The 23038-nt window shown below is 38.7% G+C and overlaps 1 protein-coding gene across 2 annotated transcripts in view; it reads left to right on the top strand.

The window, feature by feature from the left end:
* Positions 1–23037, top strand: part of ints2 (integrator complex subunit 2) — a 56769-nt gene extending 33732 nt beyond the window's left edge. For both annotated transcript variants that reach the window (XM_027139582.2, XM_027139583.2), the window contains exons 16-26: positions 5457–5561; positions 5702–5866; positions 7531–7732; positions 9042–9167; positions 9303–9504; positions 9652–9727; positions 15041–15276; positions 16079–16186; positions 16358–16463; positions 16590–16766; positions 20637–23037. In XM_027139582.2, the coding sequence (XP_026995383.1) occupies positions 5457–5561; positions 5702–5866; positions 7531–7732; positions 9042–9167; positions 9303–9504; positions 9652–9727; positions 15041–15276; positions 16079–16186; positions 16358–16463; positions 16590–16766; positions 20637–20812 (1679 nt within the window). In that variant the 3' untranslated portion in view covers positions 20813–23037. The remainder of the gene's footprint in view (positions 1–5456; positions 5562–5701; positions 5867–7530; positions 7733–9041; positions 9168–9302; positions 9505–9651; positions 9728–15040; positions 15277–16078; positions 16187–16357; positions 16464–16589; positions 16767–20636) is intronic.
* The last annotated feature ends 1 nt before the right edge of the window (position 23038 follows it).

Below are 23038 nucleotides of genomic sequence, written 5' to 3'. Positions count from 1 at the left end.
TTTATAATTGAATCACATTTATACGTTTAGAGTCCTAAACGTATTACCTTATGATACTTCTTAGGAATGAGCTCTTTTTAGATGTGTACCTTGGAGTGGAATTTGGGTGCAATTTCTGTAATTTCTTACAGCATCACTAAGGACACATACAGTGCATCATGTGCAACCTGGTGCAAAAAGACAACACAAAACAAGACAGGACAAGTATACAAAATAGTAGTTGATCAGTGTACATTCTCTATATTATACAGTACAATGCAAAAATGGAGGAGTTCTGAACAAAGAAGGTTCTTTTAAACATATATACACTTGTTTAATAGTAGCAGTTGGATAAGGTATTGAAATGTGATGTGCAAAACTGCAATTGAGTGATTGTACCAGACAAGACAGCATGTGCAAAAACAGAATGTAAACAGTTTAATTTGAGTGGTGCTTTAGACATGGATGTATATTGCATATGTTTTTGAGTTTGGTACTGTTCAGGTCAGTTAAGACCGTTAAGTATGTGTGTGTGCACATTTGTGTTCGTGTACATGTGAGCATGTTTTTGGTGCAGTTCGGTTCTGGTTGTTGAGGGGTCTGACACCTTGAGGGAAGAAAGGTTCCGAATGCTTTGATGCCTCTTTCCAAATGGCAGTAGGGTGAAGAGTGTATGTGTGGGGTCATCCACAATATTGTTGGCTTCGTGGATGCAGCTTGTGGTGAAAATGTCCGTGATAGTGGAAGGATAGACTCCAATTATGATCTCAGCTGTCCTCGCTTTCTGCTGCAGCGTTTAGCAATTTGAGACTTAACGTGCCAGACACCAGACAGTGATGCAGCTGCTCAGGATGCTCTTCATGGCCCCTCTGTAAATGTGGTAAGGATGTGTGAAGGGAGATGTGCTTTCCTCAGCCTACAGAGGAAGTAGAGGCCCTGATGGGCTTTCTTGTTGATGGAGCTGGTTTTGAGTGGCCAGGTAAAGTTCTCTGCAGGATGAACACAAAGGAATTTGGTGCTTTTGATAATCTCCACAGAGGATCTGTCAGTGTTCATTGGAGCACGGTTGCTCTATCTTCTCCTGAAGTCAACAATAATCTAGTTTTGTCACTGTTCAGAGACAGGTTGTTGTGGTCACACCAGGCTGTTAGCTGTAGCACCTCCTCTGTGTATGCTGACCTGTCGTTCTTGTCGAGTTGCAGTCATGAATCAGCAGAGTGAACAGCAGAGGATTGAGCACACAGCCCTGAGGGACCCCATTGCATATGGTGGTGCTGGAGATGCTGTTTCCATTCCAGAATGACTGAGGACTCCCGTTCAAGATGTCCAGGATCCAGTTGCAGAGGGAAGTGTTCAGGCCTAGCAGGCTCAGCTTCTCAGTCAGGTGCTGAGGGATGATTGCTTTGAATTTTCAACTGAAGTGTATGAACAGCATTCGTATGTACGCATCTTTTTTGTCTAGGGGGGTGAGGGCCAATTGGAGGGTTGTGGCAATGCGGTTCCAACTGCAGGGGGTCCAGTGAAGGTGGTAGCTGGGTTTTGATGTGCCTCATGATGAGATTTTTGAAGCATTTATCATGATTGCTGTGAGTGCGATGGGATGGTAATCATTTCGGCAGGACGCTGTAGACTTCTTTGCTGTGGGGATGATGGAGGTTGTTTTGAGGCACATAGGAACAACGGCACTGCTTAGGACAATGTTGATGTCAGTGAACACATCCACTAGCTGTTCTCCACATTCCCTGAGCACTCTGCCAGTAATGTTGTTTGGTTCAAATTTTAGAGTAGAATGCCAGCCAGCCAGCTAGGGTTTGTTTTTAACCTAGCACAGACACCCGCTCGCTTGCCATGCTTCTGAATCTTTGAGAACCATTTCCGCATCCCTTCTCCCTGTCAATGGCATCAGGCGATGCTGAGGACTGAATTCGTGGTCTTCACAGCGAGCCAAGATTGACGAAGCCAAGATCATCACATCATCATGCCGGTTGGTTGTTGCACGATTACTGTTCTGTAACGGTGTATGGTGGTTGTATACATGAACACAGCTGTATCCGGTGGCCATGTACTCTGATTGTTCTTGGAGACTGGCCTCAAGCAAGTGCTTAAGCATTTGGTGCATGCTGGTTCAGTGATTGGGTGTTTGTGTTCATGCCCACAATCTCCCAACACTATAGTGACTCTTACTGAAGAATACAGACACGGGAATCAGTTTTTTCCAATAAAACTGAACAGTTTATTGATAGAGTGAATTGTGGTTATTAAGAGTGTTTACTGCAGCAAAGATGAGGAAAAGGTACAGATTACTTGGTATCTTATATCTTGGTCGATGGGTGCTCTGGGTGAATGCAGTGTTTGGTGGTGAGGCAACATGATATGGTGGAACCCAGTGCGCACATAGTTTCTGTCTGTTTCTGCTGCCAGTTCCACAAAGAAGAAGCATGCACATATATTAGAAGGTGAACTGACCAACAGCTTACCTCCTTTGTTGTGTTGCACTCCATCCGCTTCTCCCTCTGCTTCCAACAGGGTGCAGAGCTTAAGCAGCCGCTCTGTTTACTTCCACCCCAAAGCCTTACAATTGTGTCTTTGATGATGATATTGGACTTTGTTTGCAGTTGCCTAGCCAACCCAATTATTTCTCAGTACAGATAGCATAGCCCACTGTGATACCATGCATTAGTATGGTGTTTATGGTACTGTTATTGTAATTGTGGGGGGAAAAATGTTTGGCCTGTTCGAGTTTCTGCAGGAAGAACAGCCTTTGTTGTGTTTTCTTCATCAGGAAAGAAAGAGTTGTAAATGGACCATTTAAGATCGCTTGTCATGAAAACTCCAAGGAACCTGATGTCTTTTACACGTCCGCTATCTTCCATTTATTACTGCTATTCTCCCTCTACACTAATGACTGCACTTCAAGTGACCCAACTGTTAAACTGCTGAAGTTTGCAGATGATACTACGCTCATCGGTCTCATCCAAGATGGCGATGAATCTGCATACAGACAGGTGGTAAAGTGGCTGGTGCTCTAGTGCAGTCAGAACAGTCTGGAGCTAAACACCCTCAAAACTGTGGAGATGATAGTGGACTTTAGGAAAGACCCCTCAACACTACTCCCCCTCACAATATCCAACAGCCCGGTGTCATCTGTGGAGGCCTTCAAGTTTCTGGGCACTACCATTTCCCAGGACCTGAAATGGGAGTGCAGCATAAACTCTATCATCAAAAAGGCCCAGCAGAGGATGTACTTTCTATGTCAATTAAGGAAGTATGGTCTGTCACAGGAGCTGTTGATGCTGTTCTACACTGCAGTCATAGAATCTGTCCTGTGCACATCCATCACCATCTGGTTTGGTGCAGCAACAAAACAGGACAAAAACAGACTGCAACGCATGGTTAGAACAGCAGAAAAAAATAATTGGCGCCCCCTGCCCACTCTCCAGGACTTGTACGACACAAGAACCAGAAACCGGGCAGGGAAAATCACTACTGATCCTTTGCACCCTGGACATAACCTCTCTCATAACAGAACTTTGCTTACTAAAACTGCCAGACACAGGAACAGTTTCTTTCCCTAGGCAATCACCTCACCATAATTACATTCACTGCTTCTTATCATAAGTACTGCATTATCAGGACTGGCAGTCACCAAATCATCTGTATATTACACACTACTGCTGCTGCTGTATATTGCACAAAAGCATAATATTGCACAATATTGTTATTTGCACTCCCACACTTTATTATGTACATTAAGTTCGTATTGTTTGGTTGTTATAGATGTGTTAGGGCTATATGAAGGTCTTTCATAGATCTGTTTGCTTGTTAATCAAATTGATGACTGTCCAGGTCCTTGGGATGATTGTTTTAATGCGTAACAGCATGTTTTTTGTTTTGTTTTTTTAAAACATTTCATAATATTTGTGGCTAAGGCAACTGGGTGATAGTCGTCATTATAATCCACCACAGCAAAACCACTTTTAGGCACCAGAACACTAGTTTACACTTACAGCATTGAGATTTCCTCATTTTATACAACTGAGTAATAGAGGGTTATGGGAAATTCTCAAGTGAACATTGGTGGCAGCTTGGTGGACCTGGGATTCAAACTCACAACTTTCCGATTGGTTGATCAACACCTCAACCACTAGGCTACTGCATCCTCTTGATAGTTAGACCTGAGACATGTGGGGACTGTGGAAAGCTGTATCAATAAATTGAAGATATTTGTGAACAACCCCACTGGCTGATCAGCTCAAGTTCTTACTGTGTGGCCTAAAACCCTGTCAAGGTCCTGCATCTCTGTGGCTCTTGGACTTCCTCAGACTTGACACTTTATGGAGAGTTATTTCTTGTGCTTTCTTTGTAAGGGGAGGGCTCTAACTCTTTGGTCATTAAAGCAAGCAAAACAATTGTTCAGGGAATCAGGGAGAGAGGGGTCATTACTGGGTTGTAAGGTTCTACCCTTATAGCCAATGATGGCTAAATTCCATTCCACATTCTGTGGGTATTGTTTTCTCAAAATGTCCTCAAATTCACTGTTTGTATGTATGTTTGTGTGTTTTCCCTCTATGATGCTCTTCTTCAGTTACCTCCTTGCATTACTGTAGGCTTGCTAGGCACCTTATAAGCTGCATCCTGTTCTTTAAGTAGAGTATCTACTTTAGTGTCCAGCCATAGCTCTTGGTTAGGAAATATTTTGATGGTTTTGCTTATTATAGCAGACTCTGTGCAGAAGTCAATATAGGCCAGGGATGATGAACTGTATTCCTCTCAATCAGCACCTTCTGAAAATACACCCCAGACTTTGAGTTCAAAACAGTCTTGCTCTGTCAAAACAACTGTTTTTTTTTCTCCATCAGGGAAACATCTGATGAGCCCAGATGTGGCGATGAGATGCCATTGTATGCTCCTGAAACATTTGTGTAGAACTGGTCCAGGATATCTCTTTCTATGGTTGAAATGTTAACATTTTTGTGAAATTTTGGAAGTATAGTCCTTTCAACATTATTAATGTACTTCACTGCTTCTGTCACTGCATCATCTGGGTGAATAGTTAGCTGGTTGCTAATAGACGACTGAAGTTATTCCAGTGCTGCTTTAGCGCTAGCTTGTAGGGGTATGTATATAGTCATGAGTATAACAGCAGTAAACTCCCTGTGTATGAAAATCTTCCTTCTGCTTCCTGTGTTGCTTTCCAGGTGGGATGGTTTTAACTCCAGTGGGTTGTGCAGAGCACGGAATCTTAAAAAAATATATAAATTTTTCAATGTGAATTCCATATACGAGTAATATATGTACAGTATAGGTACATTTTAAGTGGCAAACAGCTTTCTAAGAAGCTTTTACTGAAGAGTTCAAGCAGTACCAGCGGTTAGCAAAAAATCACTGCTAATCACTGTACCACATAGCAAGTAAAAATCTGCACTGATTTTTCAGTTGCTGTGAGGAATAATTAACAAACCATGTTTTTTTTTCAGTCCTGATGCAGAAGAAGCCAAAGTCCTACTCTGCTACCCTAATGGACCAGATACCTATTAAATACCTCATTTGCCAGGCTCAGGGCTTGCATCAGGAATTAGGGGGTGAGATGATCATTTACAATTGAAATTACAATCTAAAATTAGTTTTTGGTTATGTGACAATATTACTTTTCTTAAATATGAAAACATTTTTTAATTCATTTATGGGATAATTATCATTGATAAATTTTTTCTTTTCTCAGGACTGCATTCTGCTCTGCTGCGTCTCCTGGCTACTAACTACCCTCACCTGTGCATGGTTGAAGACTGGATATGTGAGGAGGAGGTGACTGGCACAGTTCCCCTCATGCGCAAGATGTTGCTCAGTAGCCCAGCATGCAAGTACTCACCTGCTCAGTTGCACATGGGTGAGCCATGCTTTTTAGCTTAATCCTAAGAAATCTTTTGCAATATGTTTGAAAACAAAAGTGTCAAAGAAAGCATCTGTCAATGAAAATCAATCATTTTCTTATTTTTATCGTGTGGATCCATACAATTTTTTTGTTTATCATATATCTGATAAACAAAGTTGTGACCTAATGGTTAGAGAGTCTGACTCCTAAACCTAAGGTTGTGGGTTCGAGTCTTGGGCCGGCCACGACTGAGGTGCCCTTTAGCAAGGCACCGAACCCCCCCAACTGCTCCCTGGGCGCTGCAGAATAAATGGCTGCCCACTGCTACGGGTGTGTGTTCACTGCTGTGTGTGTGCACTTTGGATGGGTTAAATGCAGAGAAAATATTGAGTATGGGTCACCATACTTAGCTGTATGTCATGTCACGTCACTGTATATAAAGCCTTACATTTGCAGACATCAGAACGTTACACTCATAAGTGGGCATTTCCCAAAGCTGAATGTCTTTCTTTTTCTTTTTTTCTTTTCAATTCGAACTGAGTGGCCCAAATCTGTTCCAGCGTGGATATGTCGCTGTGAGGTTCAAAAAGAAATGATTTGCCATCAATAGCTGGGGAAAAAAAAACAAAAAAAAACGTTATGCATGTTCATGCAGTTCGTCCATTTATTTTCGAATACGTCATGTTGACAGCCCTAATACACACACAGCTACTTTTCACATTTATCCACACAAGCTTTATTGAGGTTACAATCTGAAAGCCTTTTCTAAAGAGTATAGAGTGTTATAGCAGCAAACAGTGGATCAATTTATATTAATTCTCATGGTATTAGAATGGGATAAAAACACAGCTGTGATGGCCAGGTGTCTGCATAGTTTTGGCAATATAGTGTATACACTCACAGGTTATGACCTACAGTTTATACTCACATCAGTGATCAGGATTAAGGAGGAGGTGAGATTTTAATAATTTTATTGTGCCATGGTGGTGGTTGTCAGATGACCTGTTTTGGGTATTTCAGGATACTAAAGTATTTTCACAACCAACAGTCTATACAGTTGATCAGAATTATGTGGAAAAAACAAGCAACTGACACTTCTGTGGTGGAGATGCCTTGTTGTTAAAGAGATGTTGTAATAAAATAAAATACATGGTATATCCCAATTAATATTTTTTAATTTAATACATTTTATCTTGTTTTTTTTGCAAATGTACTTTTAAACTTTGAGTATTATACAATCCAAATTCAATATTATACCAAAACATGTTAATCCTCAATGTGCTGTAAAAAAAAAAGAAATCCTGTAAAAACTGGTTATAATATGGCTGTTAAATTCCTACTCAGTAGTATTTATAAAATGCAAATTAAGCCTGCATAGTTCATTGAAACATAATCTCAATTCTGATCCTGTGCAATTGAAAAAGGCTATGATTTAATCAAATTTATATCTATAGGTATGCTACACAGTATTTTTCTGCTTTGTGAGTATTCTACTAATATTCCACACACATGTACTGTAAGGCTCTAATAAAATGTCAATCAGAATTCATTATGTTCTGTGCATAATCCACAGCTGACGTGGTGGCAATGGAACAAGCAATAATAACATTTGTGCTAAAAATTAGTTGTTTTGGTGATGGTTATTGTAAACTTTTTTATTTGTTTTTCCTGTGTCTTAGCCTTCCAGAATATAAGACTGAGTGGGCACATACTGTTGCAGATCCTGGAATATTTGACATTACTGAGTGCAGGTGATCTGATCCCCTATGCAGAGGCTCTGACTACAAATATGGGATTGCTTCTAGAGGATATTGTGTCTCGCAGAGTTCAGCAGACTGTTAACAAGCTCTGGATGGTACTCAATACAGTCATGCCTCGAAGGTGATTTAAGGGAATGAAGGTTTTTGTATGTGTTTGATTATTAATACATTAACATATTTATATAATATTCTGGATTTTAACACCTGAATTGCTTAATGTAGATGTAACTATGTAATAACTTGGTGACCATATGACAATATTTTGCACAGCAATGAAAACGGCTGTCTTTCCCTTTATTCTCACTTTGTACACTTTTCAGGTTTTTTCAAAATATATTTTATGGCTACGAAAGAATACCAGTAAACCTATCTTCAATGCTGGTTACAGAATCCTATTAACTTCTGACATTTTTCAGTTTTGATGACTGTTTTTTTATTACTTCCTGTGGTCCTCTCCTCTGTTGTTCCATGTTGTTTGTCTAGGAGGTACAGTTTATGAACCTGCTATCAAAAATTGAGTGGATTGCTCTTGTAACAGCACTCACTGAGCTTATGATGTTAATTCCATAAATTAATGTGTGTATTCCAGCCAGACAGGGAAAACCACTCTTCATAGCATAACAATGTTAACAAGATTTAACAGGTCATTGTCAAAGGGATTCGACAACTATTGGGACATTCCAACCAAAGATTTAGTACAACTGCTCTGTAGGAAGACATTGTTGTTGAAATACTGGCTTTCTTTTTTGTAAAACTCGACTCAGATCTTTGAGGGTGTTCTTGGTCTGGCAAACTCTTGTGAATGGATTTTTCTTCACTAGCCTTTCGGTATTTAAATGCATTTCCGGTTATGGTTGAGTAAACACTGTTGTGTTTGCTGCTGCTAACTTATATTTTTAGATGGTTTTGCTTAATGGCTTTTTGTCTAATTAACCTTAGAAAATGTAGATTCATGTTTTTTTTAATGGATAATATGGACATTCTCTTTGTTTTTGTGACCACATCTTTATTTAATTTGGTGTAAATAAATACTGATGTCTTTGCCAAGATTATGTATAGTATTCAATGGGTGGCTGACTTCCTGCACTGTGTTTGGCTATTGGAGCTGGAGCTGGAGGACTTTAAAGTTCAGGTCATGTTGAGGATGCTCTGTATTCAATTGTCCATTTTGGCCTGATAGGGAGTTGAATAGTGTATATATATGCATATTTAGCAGGTATTGCATCAGTGATAAAAATGTATAATTTAGTTATAAATAAGTTATAATTTAGTAAGACATTCTTGAATTTGGTACTTCTCTACTGACAATTGAATATTTTTATTGTAAATTGCATGGAAAGCAGAAATAAAAATCTAGTCAAGTATGTCTATTGTCTAACTGTAAATATATTTTCTCTCACTTTTCTCATTTCTTTCCATTCTTCTCTGAGGCTGTGGGTGATGACAGTAAATGCATTGCAGCCATCTGTTAAGTACTTCAGGAAGCAAATCTATACTCAAAATGACCTGTTAGTGGACCCTCTAATTGTGTTGCGATGTGACCCCAGAGTGTTAAGGTATCTACTATTCAGATACTCTCTGATAGCATAATAATATTTACACACTAAATGCAATTTTTATGTCATTTAGCTGTGACTCATTTATAAATTCATTTTTAAATAAAGTATGCATGGCATGTTTGTTCTTTGCAGGTCCCCCCCCCTCATGGATATCATGTTACACATATTGAATGGATACTTGAAGGCATCCAAGGCCTACTTGAATGCGCATCTGAAGGAGACTGCTGAATTCGAGAGGCAAAATCTAACCATCTCAAACCTGGGGCTTACTGGTCAGCCAGATACACCAGAGGTCACAAGGGAGGAGCTAAAGAATGCTCTTTTGGCTGCACAGGTACCTTTCATGACATGACTGTTAATATTGCATTTGTTCTAAATTCTCACTCTCTTGTTTATTCTGGTAATACTTAGTTAGTAAAAGTTAGTAAAAATGAAAGTATTTTATCTGAATTTGTACCGTGAATTGTTTTTAACACTGTAGGACAGTGCAGCAGTGCAGATCTTATTGGAGGTGTGTCTGCCCTCCTCTCAGGAGGAGCAACAACTGGAAAGAAGAGGTGATTAGACAGCTGTCATAAACACAGAAATACGATTAATGATTTTTTTTTTGTTGTTATAATCTGGATGTTAACAATTTTATTATAATCTGGATGTTGGGACTAGCAAAATAACTCAAACACTCAAACACAATAGGTCATAATGAATTTGAAACAGAAATCTGTTGTATATCTTGCATTAACAGATAATTTTTCAAAAACTAATTGTAATTTAAACTAGATTTTTAAAGTTCATCGTGACAAACTTTGAGGTTGGCTTGTAGGAGCAAGTATTCCCAAAATCCGGTATGCTAGGGTGCCAATACTTTTGGAGGGGAGTGGATACGAGCATGTGACGTTAAATTTCCTTGAATTTAGGTCAGGGAATGATGTCTGTACCATTAGATTTCCTCCTTTACGCTGGTGTTTTTTTGCAGCATGGGATAGTGTGTTGTCCTGCAGGAAAATATATTTATTTCATGGCAGGAAATGGTCTGTTAGAAACTCTGTTGTATTGGATATTGCCTACTCTCTCTTTTTTTTTTTTTTTGGTCTCTTTCTCCAGTTTCTTCTTTTGGCATTTTGAAGCAGTGCTTACCGCCTGATTACAATCAACCAGCACAAATGCGAATACTTGTAATGTTTCCTCCGGTTTTAAGATTTTGTTCAGAAGTGCATAGCTGATGCAGTACACAGTCAAATAAAACATTTCTCCAAAACCATTATTCTACATAAAATGCCATATAACAACACAGAGGTAAAGACTTGTCACAGCCAAATAAAGTGCAACAGTGCAAGAAAAAAGACAGTGCAAACCCACAATACAAAACAAGATACACAACACAAAATAGTGCTAACCAGTGTGCAAACTGTATATTTTAAAGTACATTGTGCAATAGCAATTGTAAACATATATAAACTTATGTAGTAGCAACAGTTCGATGAGGTATTGAAATTGCAAAACCAGAAATTGAGTGACTGATTTGTACAGTCCAGTGTAGTCCACACAGTTGGGTGTGTATTAGCTGTAGTTCAGTTCTGTTTGCTGATGATTCTGGTGGCTTGAGGGCAGAAACTATTGCACAGTCTAGTTGTGAAGGCCCGAATGCTACTGTACCCTTTTCCCGGATGGCAAGAGGGTGAAGAGTGTGTGGGGGGTCATCCACAATACTGTTATCTTTGCGGATGTAGCATGTGTTATGAATGTCCGTGATGGAGGAAAGAGAGATGCCAATGAAAGTTGATTCTCAGCTGTCCTCACTATCCATTGCAGGGTCTTCCGATCCGAGGTGGTGCAGTTCCCAATTAAGGCATTGATGATGCTGCTCAGGATGCTCTTGGTGGTCAGAACAGGGAGTGGGAGATGGGCTTACCTCAGACTTTGTTACTGATGGAGGTGGTGTTGAGTGACCAGGTTAAGTTCTGCCATATGAATGGCAAGGAATTTGGTGCTCTTGACGATCTTCACGGAAGATCCATTTCTTGAATTCAATAACTATCTCTTTAATTTTGTTAACATTCAGATACAAGTTGTTGGCTCTACACCAGAACTTGATGATATGGTTTGAGCTGTGCATTGCCACAAGTGTCATGAGTCAGCAGAGAGAACAGCAGTGGACTGAGCACACAGCCCTGAGGGGCCCCAGTGCTCAGTGTGGTGGTTGTTTTAATCTACATGCAAAAAAAAATGCACAAAGACACAGGTGGTGGTACAAAGAAGTAAAGATAGAATTTTATTTTGCTGCAGCAAAAGGCATCTTCCATACAGTGTAGAGTGTCTGCACAAAGTCTACACTGTGAAGAGGCAAAGCCTAATGATTCAGCACTCCCTTTTGTACCCTTGGTGTGTGCTTGTGTGGCCTAGTATGTGTGTGTGTTGGTATGTGTGTGCATTTGTGTTTAGTTGACCTCTCAGTCACCTCAGCGAGATCAGATCTTATCAAGCACATGCAAACACACTCCTCTAAAGTTCCCAAACTTTTAGCACATGGAATGTTTATGGCAGGAGCATGGGCCTTCTGTTCTCTCTCCCTAGTCTAGGGCCACGTTCACACTGCAAGTCTTAATGAATTAATGAAACCTTTTATAATGTAGCCTATATCAGATACCCGTGTGAACTGTTTGCTGTTTTGAACTGACCCGCATGCGCAAACGAACAATAACAATGACGTCACACACAGCATTCCGTTGCGCTAAAGTTGGCGAGGTTATGGAGGAAGTAAGCATTTTCGCTTTTCTTTCTAAATGTTTGTGTAATGGCAGCACAGAGACGCAGTGTTTTTAAAATTTTCAGATGTCGAGGGATGTTTGATTATTTGATCCATTTTGTAGGCATAGTCACGTTTGTGTGCGTACTCGCCGGCGCATAATTGTGACGAATGTCGATGTAGATTGACGTAAAAGTTGCATCAAATCCGCCTTGGGTGTCCACACTGTGGCCACATTGGAAAAAATCAGATTTGGGTCTGATTCAGGACCACATGTGAAAAAATCAGATCTGGGCTAGATTTGAGTGTTCACACTACTCCTGAAGAAGTCTGACCTGGTCAGATTTGGGCCACTTTTACCTGCAGTGTGAACGGGGCATAACACACAGAATATTCTATGAAAGGATATATAAACAGTTGTGATATTTAAAATTTCTACTACATAATCATATTAAATAAAAAAAATTAACATTGCATAACCCAGTATCACTTACTTTACTATGTTTTTAGGTGTTGATGGCTTTAGAAGTCGGCAAGGGCAAAATAATAATTAAAAATCCCTCAACATAATACAACTCAGCTGACACAAAGAAAAGAAAAGAAAAATACATGTCCTTCACTCGCTACCCATCTAACCAAAAACAACAACAAACCGATTAATCAAAACTGCCACCAAATTCCTACAGACCCCCGAACAGGGTGTATTTACAGGGAAGCATATTCCGGCGGGATTGCATGCCCACCGGAAATACCCATTCAACCAATAGAATGGGTCGGGGGGCTTTGGGCAGAAGCTGGTGCATGGCTTGTTGTAATAGGAGGATCATCAATAAAGTTGTAAGAGGGAACATGTCGTGGTCGGGGGTGGGCCTGGAAAATAAAAATAGACACAGACGCAAAGGACACCCAAACCACCAACAACAGAGACATGAAACACTAGGGTGTAACATTGACTGCTTGTTGGAGCATGCGGTGAGGGTCTTTGAGACGGTCACATTATCAGTGCACTTGCCAATGTAGCTGGTCACTGATGCTGTGTACTCTTTCAAGTTGATGGAATCATTGTTGAATGAAGCCTCATGCTGATGGAATTTAGAGCACTGATTTGAGATTCGAGATTGAAAGATTCATGATTGAAATCTCTATTAAAAAACAGTCCGTCGGGATGAGCATTCTGCAGATCGCTAAAGGCCCCATAGAGCTCACATACTGTAATGCCTCCTTATCATTAGAGCTGGGTGGAATGTACAGTTACGGGCAAAAGTTTTGGTAGTGATATAAATTGCGTGTTTTCCAAAGTTTGCTGCTTCAGTATTTGAAAATATGTTTCTATCATATAGTGGTGATAAGCATTGCATAAGTTTTAAAGGCTTTTATTAGCAAAAACATTTAATATATGCAAACAGTGTTGAACATTGTTCTTCATAACATTTGCAGTTCACTCTGGCATGCTGGATATTATACAGCCAAATACAGCCAGATCCATTTATGCCTTATTAGTGCTCGGAGTTGATCAGTATTTGTGGGCTCCTGCGTGTCCACTAGCCTTTTGAGGGTTGACCACGGGTTCTCTATGGGATTGTGATCCAGAGAGTTTGTGTGATAAATGTGTGATCCCACTCCCTTGGTAGAAAATAAACTACACACATGGATGCTTCACTGTTGGCACGACACAGGACTCATAGTAGCGGTCACTTTTTCTTCTCTGGTCAGTCGAATTTCCAGGTCCCAAACAGTCAGAAGGGAGCTTCATCGGAGAAAATAACTTGCATTGCATAATAACTTGTGTGCAGATGCACTCACACCCCCAACTACTGCTATTCCCGAGCAAGCTCTGCACTGGTGGTGACACGATTCTGTAGCTGACTCCTTAAGTGTAGATGGTCCTGGCACTTGCTGAACATTTTTATCAGCATAATACTAATAATTTCTCTGACAGAAACTTTAATTAAAAACCTTTTATAATAGTTGACAAGAAATAATCCCTGAGATAATGTGAGGAAAGCCAGGCTCACACTGTGCGATTTCTCATAATCTGATTGTTGCTAGTCAGACTGTATGATCATGATCCCATGTCACACTGTAGGATCTCAGTTGCATCATTTTTGAGAGTATGAAGGTAAAGATTCATCAAAACCGGGCACAAGAAGCCCAGTCTGTCTTGTCTGGGGTATTACTTCATCAATCCATGACACGTTCAGACCTGCATCCTCTTGCTAAAATGGCAGGTAGCAGCAAATGAAAAAAACAGTCTGTAGCAATTGGTTTTTTGTCCTGCTGTTCTGTCTATCTGACTCGTTTCGACATCTTCCCTGAGGTGGATTGAAGTTGTCGCACTACTTGCGTCATCGGGTTCGATGCTCCTACTGGTTCTTGGTTTGACGCTTGTCATTGTAGAGGTCACACTGCAGGTAAAGGTCACACTGCAGGTAAATGTCTGTATTTTTATGACACTGATGGAACTTGAATGAAAAAAATATACATACTGGGGAGGTGTGTGTAGATGAGTACCCCACATCAGCCTCTGTCAAAAGTAAACTTATGCAATGGGAACTTCACATAGGAATTCAATAAGGATATGTGAAGTTTTGTTGTATTGGATATTGTACATGTTATTTTTAGTTTGATGCTATATTATTCCATGAAGAAAGATTGGATTGCAGCCCTATTTCAGTAAAATTGTTTTCTGACAGTTTTTTTGTTGAAAGAACTGGATTTGAATCTTTAATTGAATCTGTAGTTATGCTTGGAACTCAGGTCTGCTGCCCTGCCTGAGTCATAAACTATTTTTGGCTTGGATGTTCTTTGGGTAGTGGTTTATTCTCAACACAACATTGACACCAACATGCATGATATACTTGCATGTTGAATCAAGTGCATTAACCTTAGCAGGGTTTAATGTTGGTAATTTGTTTGCTTTGTATGTATACAGTTGTATATATTTTTCTTTGTGCAATAAAATTGTTACAACACACTACCGTTCCTTAACCTGATAAATTGATTAATTATGGGTAGGTATGTGTAATAAATTGTGAGATCAGAGAGAGCATGTGTGTGTGTGTACAGTAAATGTGCAAAATATAAAGTGTTAATGAACATTATTGATGTCATTTTGTCTACTCTTTAGGTTCATTTTTGCTTAGGACTGTTCAGTCAGTTTCAGTTCTTCCTGAAAAAGGAAAAGGAGGAGCTCTGTGGTCACCCTACTCATCACAGCAGGCCAAGGATCAACCAGTAGGGGTTAAAGAGCAGACTGAGGGGGGATTGCTCAGTGACATCAGGGAAGTACAGTGTCTCATTTGCTCTCTGCTGCACCAGATGTTTATTGCAGATCCCAACATCGCCAAACTAGTACACTTCCAGGTAATGTGTCCAGTTATCACAAATTATAAGAAGGTTGTTGCACACAAAACATTATTGGAAATTTTTCAGATTCATTGTATTCTTCATTTATTTAGGCAAGATCTACAAATAAAGAATAAACGGTCTGAATATTTATCTAGGTGAGACTTTAGATTCATAGATGTAGATTTGTTTTTTCAACCATTATAATGATTTCTATTAGTATGGTACCAGGTGATAGAATGTAGTGAACACTAAGGAAATAAGAAATGGCAGCATCCAGGCTGCAGTTCATGGTGAAAACAACAAAGCAAAACAGACTATAAAATGTCAAGTTTAACCAACACTCACCTTGACAACAAAGGAATCTGATTCAAAACTTGATACCATTATAAAGAAGTCGTCAAGTAATACAAAGTCATTCTGATTATACCCCAAGGTTTAATGCTGTAATTAGTTAGTGTACAGCTTTAATCTGAGCAGAGATATATGCTGTAATTCCTAGAACATTTAATAATGTAATTCCTAGAACCCAATTTGGATGTAAATACTCTCAAATAGAAGAAAATGCATAGCTGGTAGTGTGGAAGGTGCTTAAATAATAAAAATAATAATCGCTTTAGGTCAAAATATTGATGGACAAGACTGTAGAAGATGTACATTTCTGGCAGTATTTGCTTCTATATTTTTTCAAATTTAAGTAAAAAAATGTAAGTTTTTTAATCGCAATTGATTAGTAGACAAGAGGGATACACAATTTTAAGGGGAGGGGTATTTTAAAAATTAGGCCTACTTTCTTATGCCTAATTGTATCTCTTTGCAGGGTTATCCTCAGGCTCTGCTTCCTCTGACTGTAGCTGGCATTCCTTCCATGCACATCTGTTTGGACTTTATTCCTGAGCTCTTGGCACAGCCTCAGCTTGAGAAACAGGTAGACTCTTACCTCTATCCATTCCTGTCTCCATTTCAGCCCTTCTGCTGTGTGGCTTGACATATTTAAAAAGCATGGGTATTGTAAGTACTAGATGAAGAGATTACATTATTTAATCTTATCATTACATTCCTGTCTGCTGATGATTGTTGTGTGTACATTTTCCTTCAGATATTTGCAATCCAGCTTCTGTCTTGCCTTTGCACACAGTATGCTCTGCCTAAATCCCTTACTGTAGCACGCCTAGCTATCAGTGTGATGGGTACTCTGCTCACAAGTAAGGAGATATTTGCTGTCTTTTCCTTAGTTTCTCACCTTATTGCTGTCAAAGGACTTATTGGTCTTTGCTAAACAATGCAAGTCAAACTATATAGCTCTGAAAAGCTATTTTTCCTGTACCCAGTCTTAACACGGGCCAAGCGCTTTGCTTTCTTCATGCCAACCCTACCATGTTTGGTGTCCATTTGTTGGGCTTTTCCTCCACTCTATGATGATGTGGCATCCCTGCTGGTGCAATTGGGCCAGGTGTGTGCAGCTGATGTTGCTGCTAAAGCCCGGGACATTGACCCATTCATTTCCAGTAAGTTAACTGCTTGTTTTTGTGTTTGTTTTAAACATTAGCATTACATTTATATAGATTTATATGTGTAGTAATAGTAATGGCTTGTAAAATTGGAGCCTGGGATCGCAGTTACCTAATTTATTAGATACATTGCAATATCACCAGGGGTGATTGTTTTAACAACTCTTGATTCATCAGACACATAAAAAATACATTAATGCTGTCACATTATAAAATGAAATTTATATAGATACCCTATCCAGATGTCATTCTTGTCAAGTCAAGAAGCTTTTATTGTCATTTCAACCATATATAGCTGGCACGTTACATAGTGACATATTACAACAGCATTTTTACAGGACCATAGTTACATAAAACAACACAGAGCTAAATAGAACAACACAGATAAATAGAACAAAGAGCTAAGGACCAAAAGTAAGTTGCTAACAGTGTGAGACAAAAGACAGTGTGGACAGGTAATACAAACATTCTGTGTGTTGTACATTGTGCAAAAGTATAGGATCGTACAAATTGTGCAAAATAGGATTGTAAATACAGAGGGTTCTTGCAAACATGTATACAATTCTGTTATAGCAGCAGTTGGATGAGGTATTGAAATATGTGCAAAACAGCGACTGAATGAATGTGCATAACAGTGATTGTGTGTGTGTGTTCGGTAACAGTTCAGTTCCGAGTGAAGCCTGATGGCTTGAGGTAAGAAACCGTTGCACAATCTGGTTGTGAGAGTTTGAATGCTACGGTAAATTTTTCCAGTTGGCAGGAGGGTGAAGAGTAGTGTGAGGTCATCCAAAAGGCTGTTGGCTTGTGGTGTAATTGTTAATGATGGAGGGGAGAGAGACTCCAATGATGTCTCAGTTGTCTGCTACTGGGCTTTTTTTTTTTTTTTTTTGGTGATGGAGCTGGTGTTAAGTTCTGGAGTTCTAAGTGCTCTTCTAAAGTCAACAACCATCTCTTTAGTTTTATCAACAGACAGGTTGTTGGCTCTACACCAGGCAGTTAGCTACCTCCTGCCTGTATGCTAACTAGGGGTGTAATGATTTTAAAAACTGAAACGAAAAATACTCTCAGGGTACTCTCATGCCCTCTGCTGCCCATTGTTTAGGACAGTGTTTCTCAAACTTTTTCAGCCCAAGGACCACTTTATCTTCCAATTTTTTTCTGAGGACCACCTACAGAATCCCACTCTAACACGCCCCCAAAAACCAACAAAATAGGAAGGATAAGCTAAATTTAAGTTTAATATGCAACTGTTTCAAGTCAAAAACTAATTATTCAAACACAAATGCAATGATATGATCAGAAATTATTATATAAATTTATTTATATAATAATTTTTATTTTTTTTTTTCAAATTAAATTTTATTTAATTTGAAAAAGTAAATGTGAAATGAGTTGCAGCTTAATATGAACAACAAACTGCACATGTGGGGGAAAAAAATGCAATTAAACATACTGTAACAGCCTAGGTCCCACTTAATGCCATTCCAGAGAGCCATTAGTTTAAAACTGAGGTGGTGGGTATAGGAAGTCTATGGTTGTAACTATGGTAACAATAAAATGCTGAAAAGAATGTTCCCCTTAATGTCCAATATCACTGAAATTACTGGGATTTCACACATGAAACAAAAACTAATAGATCTGTGGATTTTAGATTTTGAGATTTCCATCTAAAACTTAACGTGAATATCAATGAGATGGGTGGTGCTGCTTATCACACATCAGTTTCTGAATGTCTGGCTCCAAAGAGTAGAGTTTCAGTCTCATACTAGACTCCACGTTTAGTCTGTTGCGCTGTTTTGTTTTCAAACCAACCAGTGTTGAAAACCCAACTTCACAGTTGTATGTAGTTGGGAAGGGCATGAGCACTTTGAGGGCAGATTCTGCAAGCTTTGGATGTTCAGGAAGGAGTTTTGCTGCATTCAGTGGACGCTTGATCGTTTCTTTTGACTCCTCTTTGGTTTAGCCACCGATCCATTTTTACGTTATTAAAACAGAATGGCAAGAACTGTTTCGCAAGTACATTAAAAATCTACTTAAATAAGTGACGATTTTATAAACACTTGCCTAGTTTAGGTCATCTTTTCGCGGACCACTAGGGGTCGATGGCGGACCACTAGTGGTCCGCGGACCACACTTTAAGAATTGCTGGTTTAGGTATACGTCACTTTACCTTATCTCACAAAAAAGTAATTTGTAACAACTACTAAGAACTGTCCTTTGTTCTAAAGTTGTAATATTCTAATTATATTCTAAATTTGTTTTCTGTGCATGTCACATGACTGGGAGTGTGCAAACACACTGGGCTGTTTAAATAGGCAGGATGGCTGCTCTGCATAGTATTGAGTTGCAGAAACCCTGGACACATTATGTTTCCTGTGTGGGAACATTTTGGTTTTCCAGTGGAGTACAGGAATGGAAATTGTGTCGTTGACAAAGCACACACTACCTGTCATAACTGTTTCACAAAACTTAATTATCGATGTGCATCATACCTGAGAGCCATGGAACATGCCCATTATACCTTCTGGCACTCCGTTTTAGTCATATAGATAAAAAATAAAATATTGAAATAGTGTTTGATTGTTTAAACTGTTTCAAATGAAGTATAGTAAATATAAGGTGGCATCCTACAGCATGCACAGAGCTTTGAAGGAGCCAAAGCAGCACTACAGGTGGAAACTAAAGTCACAGTTTCAACATGGTGACTCTACATGACTGTGACTGAGAACAATGAACTGACCAACTGGAACCGGTGTTCTGTAATCCCCATGTGCTTCAAACTGTCCACTATTGTTCCTGTCCCAAAGAAACCCCAGTCAAACTACCTCATTGAGTATTACTCGGTAGCTCTGATCTCAGTTGTCATGGAGTGCTTTGAAATACTGGCGAGAGACTTCATCACAAAATTACATGACACCATGGACCTACTACAATTTGCATACCATTCCAACCTTACTTTCTGTTGATGAACCCATTGTTGATTAACAGCAAGTGGTGATGGACAAAGGCCAAGAAGATAGTAAAGGACCTCAGCAACCCAATCAATGGACTTCTGCTCCTTATAGGCCAACATTGACAGAATGAGGAGAAACTGCGAGGAAACCCACAGGCCATCTGGGCCCTCAACCAGCAGAACACCTAGAGAGCTTGGATTCTGGACTCATTTGTGGACTTTTGCATAGCCCACATCATCAAAGATGCACCGCATTTAGTGTATTCAAGATCGTTTTAATCATATTGTATTATACTATTTGATGATCTCTTTTTTCTCATATTTTGTCTATTTTACCTGTTGTGGAAAATTTGAGCAAATAGCACACTAGTAGGCACAGGCAGGAGTAAAACAGTTCATAATTTATTTGCTACTGCATAACAGGACCTAAATCTCCTTGTGAAACATGAGAGAGGAAGAGTCTTGATAATTCAGTACATTGAAGTTTTATAAACATGATTCAAACAGAGTATGGAGAAGGAAAACCTTGTCAATCATTGGCTACATTACAACACTTATCTCCTTATCAAGGTCAGCATAAGCTGATTCTTTGCCTTGAGTCCTGCCATCTTGTCACCAGCTCACACTGACCCCTTATATTTTACCCAACAATTTGTAGTTACAAACAACTTCTAGACACATAAGCAGAAGGTCAGAACTTCAAAAATACTTCAAAAAAACTTCTTGCTTTTAAATTATTAAAATGAGAATTTACATGTCATACCCAAAATTCATGGCATAAAATCTTTATTGTGCAGTAATTAGCTAAATAATGCCTTGCTGTTTTTGTCACATATGTCCTTCAACTAGGAGATTTTGTAAAATAACCCTGTAATACATTTTATGTTTGTTAATAACTTGTCTTGTTTTCTTAGGGCTACGGTACTTGAAGGAGAATCTTCAGACTTCACTGGGGCCACATGTGAGAGTATTAACTGTTCCTAAGAGATCTGCCGAAGAGCTGTGTGGAGCTGACCAAGATGTCCAGCTGTGTTACTGTATAGAAGCTACTTTCATGGACATTATTAGCACTAGTACCCAGGGATTTTAAAGAAAAAATAAGACAAAGTTGACAGGGTATTATGTTGACATGACAAGCATGTCTTGAAGCTACTAACCATTAAATCATAATTAGTACAAATGATGTAATGCAATAAGTCAAAGCAAATATATTCATCAAAATGTATAGTAACATTGGATAAAAAATGACATTTATTATTACAATTGACAGTGACTAAAACTGAGCATAAACATGCACCGAACTGAAAAGTGGCTTTCTGAAAAAATAGCTAGTAGTCAGTGTTGGCCAGATGTTATTGACTTGTTTTCAAGACTACTATACAAATATTTTCTTTGCTCTGAGGCATTTTCTTCTGTCTTAGATTTGAAAAACAGAATTTCTTTGTCCTTTTAGTTTAAATTAAAGACCATGGAAAGACCATTTGATAGTTTGTTCGGTAATGGTGTTTAACTTTTTGGTGTTTAAATTTTGACACTTATTACACTGTAAACAAAAAATAAGTTAGCAAATTTCTTATGATGATGACTGATTTCTAATTTTTTTTTCAGAGATTTTTTTAGTGGTTTTGTTTTTGCCCACATATCTAAAATATATTTGCATGGGGGTCATGGGATCAAAGTTTAATGCAGTGGGGGGGCTGTCATGAATATATTTTTACAGCTGTTTTCATTTCGATGTTTTTTTTTTTTTAATATATTTTGAAATCGTAAAGATGTGTTAATCAAGCAAGTATTCCCTATGAATTCTGAGTCCTTCTAAAAATACAGAGCAAGTGCAAAACAGATTTTATCTAACCTCCCTGCTACTACCCACCATATTTGTCTAGCTAATGTCTTCTTTCAAAGAAATGTCAATATTTACATGGTTCCTCAGAAACCATCTGAGCATATAATTTTATCATATTTGTAATACAAACACCAACATATAGATAAAGCATAAAAATAATTCTACATAGCTGTCTAGGGAATCTTGGGTCCATGTTACCATGGAGACGTTTCAAGTTGTTTTGATTTTACTGCTATCCCTTTTTGAGTGTAAAAGGTACTTTCATGAGTCAGACTGCAAAGGCTGCTAGAGTTCTCTTAGCAGCATGTTAAATATTTCGTATTGGATTATTTTCTCATTTGACTGGATAATGTGCGTGTTTATTTTTGGGCCATTGAGACACAGTGGGAAACTGATAAATATGTGTGTCATGTAGTATCCAGGAAATAGTACACTCATATGAAAAGACAGCTATAATGTATTTCATGCCTTGATTTGAACAATTGACACGTTTACTACATTGCAACCTGAAGTTTATTTGGCATATTGATGCTGAATTAGATAGCTGGGCTGCCAACTCTTGTCAGGGGAAAATAGCAAAGCGATGGACTGTTGGTTGAACATACATGATCATTTGCATACAAGTGTTTTTTTAGAAGAAGGAATATTTTATATTTAAGAAAACTTTTCAGAATAAAAAAATTACATATTCTCAATTCTGATTAACACACCTAGCCCTGTGGTTAACATATCACAAGTATTATTCAGTTTATAACAAAGCAATTTGCCAATAGTTTCAATCCTATGACCGATTCACTGCCTGTCCTTTCAACCACTGCAAACCAGAAACACCCCACAAAACTTGCTGTTTCTAACATTTTATCTAGCCATTGTGTGGCACATCACATAAGTATTGCCTTTCATAAAACTTAAGAATAATAAATTGATTTTAAAGTTATCAATCACTGTAGATCATCTCATATACTTCTGTTGATGTGTTATGGATATGTCAGCAGCTTATGCTGAACTATCCATCCATTCTTTTTAAGAACCGGATTTCAATAGCCTTTTAACCAATTTCCAATGTTTCGTACATATGTGCAATATAAACTCATTATGGAGAGATTGATGCCATTTGTGTATGTGGACATTGGTGTTTGTGAGTACACACTTTCACATTGGAGAGTAAGAGCAGACCTTGATGTGAAAGAATCCCAAGTGATGGTTAAACAATCTCTGCAACCATTATCTTAACTGTTCACCTGTCTTTGTGTGCACACTCATCTTGATGGTTGGTCTTCTGAATGTTTATTTCATCCAACCAAACTTGCTATGATCTCACATGCTGACAGCCATGTTTTATTTGCTGGTTTATCACACCTCAAATCTATCTGTAGCTGATGCTTCACCATGCCCCTGCTGCCACAGTGTAAATTAATTGATATTTTTTCCCCCTTAACACTATACAAAATAAAACATTTAAAAATTCAC

This window comes from Tachysurus fulvidraco, chromosome 20, assembly GCF_022655615.1.
Source record: "Tachysurus fulvidraco isolate hzauxx_2018 chromosome 20, HZAU_PFXX_2.0, whole genome shotgun sequence".
NCBI lineage: Eukaryota > Metazoa > Chordata > Actinopteri > Siluriformes > Bagridae > Tachysurus > Tachysurus fulvidraco.
The sequence above is the reverse complement of the archived record's forward strand: the minus strand, read 5'-3'. Positions and strand labels throughout refer to the sequence as shown.